Source organism: Lycorma delicatula, chromosome 13, assembly GCF_047948215.1.
Source record: "Lycorma delicatula isolate Av1 chromosome 13, ASM4794821v1, whole genome shotgun sequence".
Classification (NCBI taxonomy): domain Eukaryota; kingdom Metazoa; phylum Arthropoda; class Insecta; order Hemiptera; family Fulgoridae; genus Lycorma; species Lycorma delicatula.
The window spans coordinates 8518020-8532673 of record NC_134467.1 but is presented as its reverse complement, the minus strand read 5'-3'; the positions used below and the strand labels follow the sequence as shown (position 1 = coordinate 8532673).

At 29.1% G+C, this 14654-nt stretch overlaps 1 protein-coding gene across 2 annotated transcripts in view; it reads right to left on the bottom strand.

Moving 5' to 3' along the window:
- C1GalTA (Glycoprotein-N-acetylgalactosamine 3-beta-galactosyltransferase 1) overlaps positions 1–14654 on the bottom strand; it is a 79918-nt gene that overhangs the window by 22239 nt on the left and 43025 nt on the right. For both annotated transcript variants that reach the window (XM_075381464.1, XM_075381465.1), the window contains 2 exons: positions 5135–5270; positions 2110–2249 (listed from right to left, as the gene is read on the bottom strand). In XM_075381464.1, coding sequence (XP_075237579.1) covers positions 2110–2249; positions 5135–5270 — 276 coding nt within the window. The remainder of the gene's footprint in view (positions 1–2109; positions 2250–5134; positions 5271–14654) is intronic.

Genomic DNA, 14654 nt, shown 5'->3' with positions numbered 1-14654 from the left:
CACTTATAAAAATAACTCTCCAAAAGACCGTAAAGGAACAAAAAAGTTGTGGGATCTACTTGGCCTGACCATAAATAACATCCCCAAAAACCATATTAAACAATTAAATGGAGATTTCAATGCTTAACCAGGCAGAGAAAAATAAAGATCAACCAGTCAGCTTCTGTCTTTTTAAAATTCAAGAATTATTAGATAAATTGATAGTAAAATTCATCAAATGCGTTCTATCCTTTTCAAAATATAATACTGACAAGTCCTTAGTTTTGTTTAAAAGAAGGCTTAATTTTGTTTGCTTATAATAAAAATTGCTTTAAAATTTGTTAAAAGAAAAATTAGTTTTAAATTTTAAATGAATTAAAATAATATTCATTCCTAGCGATTTTGAAGTGATAATTATATAGAGAATGACTAAAGGATGAGTAACATTAATAAAATAATCTAGTCACTACAATACCTAGTTCACGATGAGCATGAATTAGGATTTACAGTATGTTAGTCCCAAAAAGGTTAACAAACGCAGTATTCATCAAGTAGAAAACTTTTTTGATATGCAAAACACTGTGTAAAATGTAATGGATATGGTTTATAGAGATGTTTGCAATCTCAACAAGCTCGTGTAAATTTCTTCAGCAAACATTTAATAATACGGTATTGTGGATTTTTGTGACAATTTCACAGCCCACTTTCTTACAATCACAAATGAAGGAAAAGAATCAAAGGTAATAAACTGGAATTAACTCTTTCTGTATCTGTCAAAGTTAAACCTTTTAAAACTACGCACTTTATAACAGCTCAAACTTTAATTTATCCACTTTTGAGAAAATTTCAAAACTTGTTTGCTGTACTCGATTGCTAAAAACAAGTTACTAAATGCATGCATCTGAAACTTTGCAGCATGCTATCTAAAGGACTATACTGAACAAATATTGCACCATCTCAATGGCAGAACAAGAACTTTTCAAATTAACTAAATAATACTAAAAAAAAAAATCCAAGTTAAAAAAACGTAAGAGACGTTTCTATTACAATTATCTTTCTAAGAGGATATTGTAATTGGATAGAGGGAATGTGATTAGATACAGTTTGTATATTTTAGTTAATCTGTACGAAACTTTATTATTTTTCTAACAAAAAATATTTAGTTGTATTTTATCAGCAATTATTCTATTCTGCAAGAAATATTTTAAAATCAATAATTTAAAAATAAAAAGCCAATTCAAGTTTATGTACATAAAGATAAGAGATAATAAAATAATTTCCTAAAATAATAATTACAATCGCTATAAAAAATCATTTTACTTGTCTGTTATCTCAACTTGCTTTTACTTTGTGATGTAAAAGGCTGTACGACAGGTAATAACTCACACTAATTTTTAAAAAATACACGATTAAGTGATAAGTAATCACATTTTTTTCCCCACAAAAATGGAGAGTTGAGAAAAAATATTAAAACATTATATTCTGTAACAAAAATGACTCATTTGTTTGCTAATATTTCCTGTCAGTAATCATTCACTTATGAGAATTTTTTGAAATAATATGGTGTAATAAAACAACTTTGGAAACTGGCTTCAAAAAAATGCACCTGATTGAAAAATTTTGATATTACTTTAAAGTCTTATGCAATGATATACTGTAATTGTTGCTTCCCAACTCTATTAGAATATCTGAAAAAGAACTGTTCTTTAAACATATGTTTAAGCACTTTCTATGAGACACTAGATCTCATAAACGGTATTAAAACCATCCTTCTACGTTTTATTTTGGGGAATTGGTAAAAGTTTCAGGGGTCTAAATCTAGCTAATTCATGGCAAAGTGGAGCAACAATAATGCTGTTGTAATGTAAAAATCAGTGTATTTTTATAAGCTATGTCAGTGGTAGTGTTTTTGTGATGTATGTGCCTCAAAATGTTACAACAGGAATGATCTCATTCAACATAACGACTGATTAAATCACTATCTTGTCTCTAAATTTTTTGATTTACATTTAATATAGAACATCATCAGACAATTCAAATAACTGATAAATAAAAAAATGTGTTGTACGTTGTGCAAATATAGAAAAATTATTGAAAAAATAGTCCGTAAATTTGAATGCTACAAATTACCTTTATGGAATTCATCATCAGCTGCATGGGTGCCTACTTCTCCATATACACCTCCATTTTCTCCATCTTCACTATCTTCTTCTCCTCTCTCTGCTTCATCAGCCGTATGCGGATCATGATGATGTCTCATTTCTAAATGCCTTAACATATAAACACATTAAAATTATAACAACCCAATACGCGACTCTGCTGAGCAACTTACGATAATTATCCCAACTGGTTATGAACTGTTTTTTTAAAATCAGTAATTTTATAAAGTTTACATATTAATAAAATCATCTATCTTCTTTTATAAGTGAATGGAATTGTAGCAGCAGAATGTAAATTTATTTATTATAAACATTTATTATCATAAATTTTTTTATTATAAAGCAGAATATAAATTTATTTATATAAACTAATTTGGTGTTTTTTTATGTTCGGTATTTTCCCACAATATTATCTGACCATACCTCACCGACCCTTTAAACAATGTTATCAAAATCAAATGGCTTCAATGACAAGTACTCAAAAGTTATTTTATATTTTGTTAATCTAAAGATAAATTGACAAAAACAGAAAAAAATTTAGGTTTACTACCTAAATCAGTTTAGCAGTATAATGAAATCATTCGACCTGTTACTTATTGAATAAAATCATAATTTATTATTTTTATAAAATATTTAATTCTTTTATTTTGTAATATAGAAAATCTTGTTTTGTCTAATACCCAGTTAAAATCTACCAAATTTTGTTATGTTTTGGTTTTAATAAACATCTAAATTCTAAATTTTGACTCCCATCTTTGATTTTTTCCCAGATTTCTAAAAAATACTAAAAATATAGATCAATGACATATTTTTTTCAGTCAGATTTCATATAATACAGTAAATTAATGCCTTAATTTAGCTGACCTATAACAGTTAACTATACTTAATTATTTATAAAAATTTTTTAAATGTAGTTTTACATGTAAGAATGTAGTTTAGAAAGTCGTATACTGGTAGAAATAAAATTATAAATGTAGTGGAAAAATGTAGTTGATAATTTTATTTTTTTACATCGATTATAATCTAATGTGTTATCTTTCTTTTTCTGTTTAGTCTCTGGAACCGCTGTAAGCAATTACTACAGAGGATGATATGTATGAATGTAAATGAATTGAAGTCTTGTACAGTCTCAGATCGACTGTTCCTGAGATGTGTGGTTAATTGAAACCCAACCGCCAAAGAACACCGGTATCCTCGATCTAGTGTTCAAATCTGAATAAAAGTAACTGGCTTTACTACGATTTGAACCTTAGGAACTCTTGACTTTGAAATCAGCTGATTTGGGATGATAAGTTTACCACTAGAACAACGCAGTGGGTTGCTAGTAGGTTATCAAGAAAATTCACCTTGATCATTTTAAAAAGAAAATTGTGGATTTTTCTTAAGTCAAAAAAAAGTTTCTTGCTGCCAAATCTTGCTACTATAATTGGGAATCAGATATTATATAACATCTCTAATCGACAGAAAATATAAATTTACTAAATAGTAATAACCTGAGTTTTGGATAATTTTTGCTCTGCTGATCATCAAATTGATAAAAATGTTTTAAGAGATTTATAGTAAATATGTATTTTTACTCCAGGGTATGTCCTTATATGTTTGTGCTCCATTCTTCAAAGAAGCAAACCTGTATACACTCATTTAAAAGTTACCCAGAGACAAGTACAATAATATTTTTTGTTTAGCTGAATCGGCTAATATTTTTTTTGGTGCTAACCACTGCCAATCTGTAAAATTATAAATAAACAGATTGAACTATTCTGCTCGGTACAATCAATTACTAGTATCTTGATTGTACTTTGTGTCAGAACAAGTGAGTTTTATAATAACTGTTTTCAAAACCTTCATATTTAAATTCAGTTCATTAGTTTAATTATTTTATTCATTATTTCTCCTCTCCTCTTTTTTACATAATTTCATAGCTACATTTTATTTTCATACAAAAAAATTCTAATATCAACTTAATTGTTAATTGTACTTAAAAATTTTCTAATATGTCTAATTCTAACATCGTTTGTTTTTACAGTTTCTTTTAGAGTTGAAAGAGAAATTAGAAAAAACCTGTACAGGAGTTATCATCACATTATTTTAATTGCATTAAATGAAAAAAAAATTAAATAATATAACATAAAGGCACTGTGCTGCCTATAACTAAAGTACATATAATACTCATACTCATTATTTACAGTAATTATTAACATCTGATCTATGCTAATAAACCTTGATACTATCAGAATTTTATAACAATAAAAGAAGTTTTATGTACTTTAACGCTCCAAAATACTAACATAAATTTCATTTATTTTATTTGTTCAAATGTTTGTAGATAAAAAAGAAGAATATATGTCTGTATACAGAAGACACATCATGTCAGCTTAAAGAAATAAACATTCAACATTATCTTCTCTTAAAAGCCATTGTTAATTACTAGATTTAGATTTTGTATAAGTAAAGTTCTTTATTTCATCAGGTATAGTATTGTAAAGTCGAGGAGCTATGTAAAGGTAAAACCTACAAAATATTTCTTTACTTGGTCTTGGTGATTTGATGTTCCTGAGTGATTGTAGGTTGTGTACTCGCCAACAGTAATTTTTTTGATTTTGTCCACTTTTAATAAAAAATATTTCTAAGACCTTGTAAAAATATAGGTATCTCAAGGGTAGTAAGTCCCACTGCCGAAAAATCAGTAAAGAATAAGCAATACAAGGTTTCTTACAGATTTTCCTGATCATATATTTTTGTCCCACGATCAAGGGATGCATAACACTGTAATAAGCAAACCCAATATAATTATACCGTATTGCAATCTCTTTTTGAATAAAGCATAGTACAGAGATTTCATTACAAAATCAGGGTGACTATTGCAGAGGAAAAAAGTATTTGACACAAATATGCAAGTTCTTTCTTTAATTTTTGCATACTTCAGTTTGTTACTTTACTTCATAGATTATATCTGAATATTTAAAATGAATTTTAAATTACATATAAGAACTCACCTAGAAGGATGATATCCGACTGTGTTAGAATCATACATAGCTGTAGAGAGCAAAACATAAGCGAACGTAAAGCCAAATATAATTCCAATAGTTAATGTAGTGACAAATGTTCTTCCCACAACTTGCCTTGAAAATCCTAAACAACAAATAAAAAATAAACACATATATTAAGCGTGATAAAAAAAGATAACAAAAATTAAAATATTTATCCAAAAGTATTTACTTATTCTTATACAACAGTACAGACCCCTGCAAAGTAGTCTCTCCTAGAAACATGACACACTTAAATTGATTACTTCCAATCCTCAAAATATTGGAAAAATAATTTTTTTAGGATAGCTTTAAATTTAATGATTTTTTCTGCATAACTCAGGAAAAAAATAAGCTTATGAGAAAGGACTTTATTACGTTTCTGTTACCAATCTATTTAAACAACCTTCCTACCAGTTTATTTAAAATACAATTAAATGATTTTTCTTTTACGAAAACAACATTAATCTGTCTATGAATTTTTAAATTAAACTAATTAAAAAATTGTAAAACCCCTTAATTTTTTGCATTTCTATTTAATGTGTGTGTGTGTATATACATATGCTCAAACAAATTTCATTAAGTTTTACCTAAGTATAGTTATTTTCTATACTTAGTATCTTATCTTCATGTATACCTTAACATAATTTTGTTTCTATATATTTAAAATAATTATAATATGGAAAATCACAACAATTTTTTATTTTATAATAAATTGTATGTTTTTTAATGCGACTTTAATCCATCCAAGCAGATATCGAAGCATTTCATTCTTTTTATTCACGGGGTAGCACATCTAACTTTTCCTAATATGGTTTATAAAATTTAATATTATATACTGATCAGAATAAATTATTTATTTATTTACTTGAAATAGATAATAATAGATTAGAAGGTAATTCTATACAAACTGAACACGAGCTTTCAGGCAATAATTTAGATAAAGTTATAGGATTGACAAGTTTGTAGATTAAAAGAAGATCACTGGGCTAATCTTCTAAATTATAAGTGGAAAAACTATATGTTAGCACATTAGTTGTGCTAAGACAACTATGATCTACTGAAAATTAATTCAGTAGAATTAATTTTCTACTAAATCGTTGAATCTGTTATGTCTTTCACAGTAAGCAATTTATTGCTGCACAATTTTGCATAAAATCAATGAATAAATATTACTTTACGTTGAAAATCAATACTTTCAGTGATACTTTAATGTTTATCATTATTCAACGATGATAGATATAAAAAAAAGAAAACTGACCATTGTTTGACAAAATATCATAAATAATCAAATTATATAACTGTGAATGAAAGAGAAATTAATGCTTATATAGGACTATGACTGCTTTTGAATCAATTCATGATGATTTTTGTCTCTCTCCTTAAAGAATCTATTATGATATTAAGTTTATATAATGATACTGTGTCTAAAAAATTTGACTTAATTTTATATCGCCAAAGATTAGATGACTCAACTGTTATTTTTTTATAATATCAAAATCTATAACAAAAAATAATAAAAATCACAATAAATATTGATGGTCTGAGAGGCTGATTTTATATTTTGTCAGTGAACAAAAATTTTTTGAGACTAGCATTTTTAATTGTGCTTACAAAAAAAGTGCATTACAGATTAATCATTAAATTCTGAAATTTAACATTATATATTCAATACAATTACAGAAAATTATGTGAATTTAAAACAATTTACAAGATGAAATTTCTAATAGTAATAAAAAAAAATGAATACCATGAGATGTATAAAGTTTCTTCAAAAAAGAATTTTGAAAATATTTAAAAATGTACTATCAATAATCCAGAGAAAAAACAAAGTTTTGTTTCAGTAAAAAAAAATATTAATTTGATATTTTTAAAAAAATCTGATGTGGACATGACATGACTTCCTTGTACACCTATTAAATATCATGAAGTGGACAGTTACACAATTGCATTGTGGTGTCCACATCAGCATTTTATATTAGTTTTGTTTCATGTCACTCAAGTAATTACGTGGTGTAAGTGAGAATGTGTCATATCCATAACCATGGACACATCAGTTTGAATCCAAATTCATACATATATATTTTGTTTTTGAGTTATGCGAGATACATACACATGTAGTACGAGCAGATGTCATGCCGGAAATAGTCAAAATGGATTCAGGGATGGTCAAAATGTATATTTCCGTTGAAATCTGAAAACCGAAATTTGGTGCGATTGAATGAAAGAGAAATTAATGCTTATATAGGACTACGACTGCTTTTGAATCAATTTGTGAGGATTTTTGTCTCTCTCCTTAAAGAATCTATTATGATATTAAGTTTATATAATGCTATCGTGTGTAAAAAATGTTTTGACTTAATTTCATGTCACCAAATATTATATTGTATTGTAATATTATATAAAAACTTTTAATATTTTTCTAAATAGTTCCCATTTAAATGGCAACTCTTCCGATCTCCATGACGGAGTGGTAGTGTCTCGGCCTTTCATCTGGAGGTCCTGGTATCAAATCCTGGTCAGGCATTTATCGTACACTACAAAATTCCATTTCCATATCCAATGCACAAGCTTCAAGCTTATGTAACGATGTCATCAAAAAAAAAAAAATTAATAAACATTTACATTGTGCCATTAATTTTTCTATTCCAAAATTTAGAAACATATCGGTCAACTTTTTTTTAATTTTATCATCACATCTCAAATGAATGATGCCTAAAATAACTTCCCAACTAAATTTCTGAAACAGAACTTGAGTTGCTGAAATTGGGTGCTCCTAACAAAAAACAAAAACAGCTGCTTGAAAATAATTCACATCATTAATTTTCTACTGAATGATTGAATCTGTTGTCTTCCACAGTAAGCTGTTAATTTATTGCTGCACAACTGATGAAATCAATAAATAAATATTGCTTTAGATCAGAAATCAATACTTCAGCGATATTTTACTAAAAGAAATGAAATTTCATACTTTTAAAATAAAAAATAAATGAGTTTCTAAATTATTTGTATATTTAAATTTAGATTATCAAGCTTTATAATTTCTTCTAGATTTTAATGCTATTAAGTTCAATAAATAATTGATTCCAGAAAGATTTAATACAATTCTTCCAGATTTTAATGTCAATGAACTTAAAACTACATAAACTAAATATCTGCCATGCTGTAAAATAGTTTTTTTTTCTGGATTAGTTAATAAACAGCCATGGCAGAGAAGTAAAGCTCTGCCTTTCTCTCTGTTTTTTTGCCTTTTCTCAGATTTTGGGTTCATGTTCCGGTCAGGCATGGTATATTCTCATACGCTACAAAAGAAATTAATTTATCATTATCATCCATCAGTAGCTGTTACAGGGTGATAGTCAAATAAAACAGAATACAGAGTTATTTGCAGTTGGGCTTTTTCTCTTTCAAATCAATTATAGACGTTCCACAAATCTATTCAAAATTTGGAGGGAACAGACTGAACATATTTAATTGTTAAAAAATTAAAAAAAACCAACGACTGATTCTTCACAGCTACTTCATGCGCGAATGCAAACTTACATTGGTATTGTTGGAATTTTTTAAATAATTAAAAAAGTAAAATTTAGTTTAATAAAAATAATTACTTTTTTTTCGTCTTCAGTCATTTGATTGGTTTGATGCAGATCTCCAATATTCCCTATCGACTGCCAGTTATTTACCCCCTACATCCTACATCCCAAACAATTTGTTTTACATATTCCAAATGTTGCCTGCCTGCACAATTTTTCCCATCTACCTGTCCCTCCAATATCAAAGCGACTATTTCAGGAAGCCTTAAGATGTAACCTGTAAGTCTCTTTTTTTACCTATATTTTTCCAAATTCTTCTTTCTTCATCAATTTGCCACAACAACTCATCATTTGTCACTGTATCCATCCACCTGATATACAACATTCTCCTATAGCACTGCATTTCAAAAGTTTCTAATTTTTTCTTCTGATACTCTGATGTCCAAGTTTCGCTTCCATATAAAATTACATGCCAAATATATACTTTCAAAAATGTTTGTTTTCCTGACATTTAAATCATATTTTTGATGTAAGCAAATTATAATTCTGACTGAAAGCGTGTTTCGCCAGTGCTACTCAGCATTATATATCATTCTTTCTTCGTCCCTCTTCAGTAATTCTACTTCCCAAATAAGAAAATTCTTCTACCTTCATAGTCTCTTCTCATCCTATTTTTATATTCAGTGGTCCAGCTACTTTATTTCTACTACATTTCATTACTTTTGTTTCATTTTTATTCATTTTCATGTGGTAATTCTTGCACAGGACTTTATCTATGCCATTCACTGTTTCTTCTACATCTTTTTTACTCTCAGTTAGAATTACTGTATCATCAGCAAATCGTAGCACCTTTATCTCTTCACTGTTACTCCCGATCTAAATTGTTCTTTAACATCATTAACTGCTAGTTCTATGTAAGGATTAATAGGGATAGGGAACATCCTTGTCTGAATTCCTTTTTTATTACTGCTTATTTCTTATGCTCTTTTGATTACTACTTTGTGGTTTGGTTCTTGTAAATGTTAGGAATTGTCCTTCTGTCTCTACATTTAAACCCTAAATATTTTTAAACTGTTGAATGTTTTATTCCAGTCTATGTTATTAAATGTCTTTTCTAAGTCTACAAATGCCATGTATGTTGGTTTGTTTTTTTTAAATATTCCTTCTAATATTAATCAGACTGCTAAAATTGCTTCCTTTGTCCCTATATTTTTACTGAAACCAAAATTGATCTCCTAACACTTCTTCCACTCTCCTCTCAATTCTTCTGTACATAATTCTAGTTAAAAGTTTTGATACGTGAGCAGTTATTCTGTATTCTTCACATTTATCGACTCCTACTTTCTTTGGTATCATGACAATAACACTGTTTTTGAAGTCTGATGGAACTTCCCCTTTTTCGTAAATATTACACATCAGTTTGTATAATCTATCTACTGCTTCCTCACCTGCACTGCGCAGTAATTCTGCAAGTATTCCGTATATCCCAGGAGCCTTTCTGCCATTCAAATCTTTTATGCTCTATCTATCTGAATTTAATAAATTCAGATCTCAGTATTGTATCTCCATTTTCATCCTCTTCAACTTCCTCTATAATACCAGTTTCTAATTCATTTCCTCTGCATAACTCTTCAATATATTGCACCCACCTATCGACCTTTTCTTTCGTATTATAGATTGGTGTACCATCTTTTTATAACACACTATTAGATTTTAATTTATGTACTACAAAATTCTCCGTAACTTTCCTGTATTCTCCGTTTATTTTACTAATGATCATTTCTCTTTCCACTTCTGAACACTTTTCTTTAATCCACTCTTCTTTTGTTAATTTTCACTTCCTGTTTATAGCATTTCTTAATAGTTCCTTTTACTTTCTTCATCACTTGCATTCTTATATTTTCTAAGTACATCCATCAGCTGCAATATATACTCTGATATCTAAGGATTTCTACCAGTTCTCTTTGTTCTGCCTACGTTTGCATCTGCTGATTTAAGAGTTTCCATTTTAAAATTATCCCATTTTTCTCCTATAATTTCTACCTCATCTTTTTTATTCAGACCTCTTGCGATGTCCTCCTTAAAAATTTACTTTACTTCCTCTTCCTCAAGCTTTTCTAAGTTCCACCAATTTATTTGACACCTTTTCTTCAGTTGATCACCCCAATCTACAATCCATTATCACTAAATGATGGTCGCCATCAATCACTGCCCCCTGAATATGCTTTGCAGTTTACAAGTTGATTTTTGAAATCTTTGCTTAACTATGATATAATCTATCTGATACCTTGAAGTATCACCTGGCTTTTTCCACGTGTATATTCTCCTATTATGTTTTTTAAACAAGGTGTTAGCAATTATTAAATTATACTTTGTGCAAACCTCAATAAGTCAGTCCTCTCTTTTATTCCTTTTGGCTGGCCTGTACTCATTCACAATATTTCCTTACTTGCCTTTTCCGATGCTTGGATTCCAATCCTCTAACTATTATTAAATGTTCATTCCCTTTTATGTATTTAACTGGTTCATCACTTTCTTCACATACACACACTCTATCTCATCATCATGGGCACTTGTAGGCATACAGACGTTAACAATCATTGTTGGCTTAGTTTTTGATTTTATCCTGATTACAATGATTCTATCGCGAAGATTTTTGAAATACTCTATTCTCTTCCCTTTCTTCTTGTTCATTATGAAACCTACTCCTGCCTGCCCTTTATTTGTTGCTGAGTTAATTATTCTAAAATCACCTGACCAAAAGTATTTCTCCCTTCTCACTGAACCTGACTAATTCCTACATCTACATTTAACCTATCCATTTCCCTCTTTAAATTTTCTAACCTATCAACCTTGTTTAGACTTCTAACATTCCACGCTTCGACTGGTAGAATGTTATTTTTTAATTTTCTGGTAACCCCTTCCTTCATAGTTCCCACCCGGAGATCTGAACAGGGGACTAGTTTACTTCCGAAATATTTTACCAAGGAAGATAACTTCATCTTTGTTACATGAAAATGCAGAGAGGTACATTTTCTTGGAAAAGAAAAACAGCTATAGTTTTTCATTGCTTTCAGCTGAGCAGTACTCAGAGGTTTGAAGGAAGTTAATATGGCCATTCAAGTCCTCCTGATCTACGCCCTTAACAACTACTAAAAGAGCTGCTGTCCTCTTTCAGGAATCATTCCTTAGTCTGGCTGTCAACAGATACCACTCCAATATGGTTGCCCCTTCGGTCTGCTAGTCTATATCACAAAGCACTCAAGCCCCCTCACCATCGCCAAGGTCTCATGATTCATGAAGGGAGAATTATTACATACATTTTTATATCATAATGATTTTTAATTATAAATAAATTTAAATAATTTTAATGAATTTGAAATAAATAATTTCCTCTTAAATAAAACTTTATGCTATGGCATTTAATCTTTTTTTTTAAACCACAGACTTTTTTTATTCTTTATTATTTTTATTAATAGCTGCATCAATAATTACAGTTATTAGGGATTTATCAGTGTAATGTAACTGTATGGGTAAATGTGTAATCTTGAAAAAACTCAGGCCAACCATTCCTGAGACATGAGGTTAATTGAAACACAACCACCAAAGAACACCGGTATCCATGATCTAGTACTAAAATAGGAATAAAAGCAATTACCTTTATCACAAACTTAATTCTTACTGAATTAGAAGAAAAGAAAACGGTCCAATAAATTTTTTCTTATTAAACCACAATAGTCTAATTAATAAAAAAAAAATCAATTTCTTGTATCGATTTTCTAACTCAAGCAATCTGAAGGAAAAGAAAACTATAGAAATGATTTCTCTAAAGTTTTTCTTGCAAGTTAGTTCCAAAACACCAGCATAAAAGTAACAATTTTCAGTGGAAGTGTGATTAAAAAAAGGAAAAAATTAAACACTATAATTCAGTTATTTTTTTATTATTATTATACAAAGTAAAAAAAAAATTAACTACAAAAAAACATGTTTGTTAAGATCAACAGCTATTTGTCAAAAAAATCATTTTTACATCCCTTTCATCTCTTCTTAACCCTCTACTTCCAGAGAACTCTCTGGAGTAAATTTATACCAGTCAAAAAAATCAAAATAGCCCATAACTTTTTTTTTTTTGGTTGATGAATTAATTTATTAATTCACTATAGAAGCTTTGAAGCTTGTGTGAATACGGAAATGAATTTTTTAGAGTCATGCCTGACCAGGATTCGAACCCAGGATCACCCAATGAAAGACCAAGATGCCACTACTCCATGGAGATCAGGATTTCCTTACTTCTTGCGTATTTTTATTGTTCCATTCCAAGAACATTGATTTTCAATAAATAAACAAACAAAACGATACAAAAATATTTATGTAATTTATTTCACATAAAAAAAATGCAATTTTTGACCCCTTTTTATTTAAAAGAACACTAACACTGAATTAATGTGACAAGTTACAAAAATTAAAAAATAACACAATAAACAACGATAGATTGGTTCATTATGAATCATACTGCAAAACAGCACTTCATGATGTAGATGTAATAAGTAATTGAACGTTTAAGTAGGAACAAAACATTAAGTAAAAGCAATTTTAGAAAAACCACTTCACACAAACAGACTCACAATCACATGTTCAACAAAATATATATAAAAATAATTTATAAAAACTGAAAAGAATGAAGACATGCAAAAAATTCAGTACATGAATTCACATTAAACTACATACCAATCAACTATGTATTTTTTTAAGTCGCCTATAAGAAAAAAAAATCCATTTTTCTAACTTTGCTAAGAAAATATATATCCAAAAAAATTACAATGAAATTATACACCGTATGGTAAGTCTCACAGATAACAAAATGATACTGATATCAAAAAAGGTGAGAGACTACATTTCTATTATCAAAAATCTGTTATTAATTTAGAATTTTCTTTAAATATATGTAATAGACAATAGATATACAATAATAGATAATAAACAATGTTTAAGCGTTCCATATAATAAGCAAAAAAACATAAAAATCTGTTAGAAAACTCTTATCGGCCCGATTTCACTTATTAAACAAACTCATATAATTAGCAGGGGTAGTATAGAGTCATTACCACAATTTTGGTTAAATTCGACAATTTAAATTTGCTGTCACAAATTTATCATCTATTACCATTTATATAAGTAAAAAAAAAAAAAGAAATAAAAAAAAAAAAGAAAGTAAAATGTGAATATAGTAGGAATTAATAAGGTTCGGTGGGAAGAGGAAGGCGACTTTTGGACAGGGGACTTTAGAGTAATTAACTCAGCGTCAAATAATGGGCAGGCAGGAGTAGGTTTCGTGATGAACAAGAAGATAGGGAGGAGAGTGGAGTATTTCAAGACGCAGAAGCGATAGAGTCATTGTAATAAGGATAAAATCAAAACCTAAACCGACAACGATTGTTAACGTCTATATGCCTACAAGCGCCCATGATGATGATGAGGTAGAGTGTGTATACGAAGAGATTGATAAAGCAATTAAACACGTAAAAGAAGATGAAAATTTAATAATAGTTGGAGATTGGAATGCAAGCGTTGGAAAAGGCAAGGAAGGAAATATAGTGGGTGAATACGGGCGGGACAAAAGGAATGAAAGAGGGGACCGACTTATAGAGTTTTGCACGAAGTATAATTTAGTAATTGCCAACACCCAATTTAAAAATCATAATAGAAGAATATACACTTGGAAAAAGCCAGGCGATACTGCAAGGTATCAGATAGATTATATCATGGTTAAGCAAAGATTTAGAAATCAACTCGTTGACTGCAAAACTTACCCTGGAGCAGACATTGATAGCGACCGTAATTTGGTGATAATGAAATGTAGATTGGGGTTTAAAAACCTGAAGAAAAGGTGTCAGATGAATCGGTGGAATTTAGAGAAGCTTGAGGAAGAGGAGGTAAAGAAGATTTTTGAGGAGGAC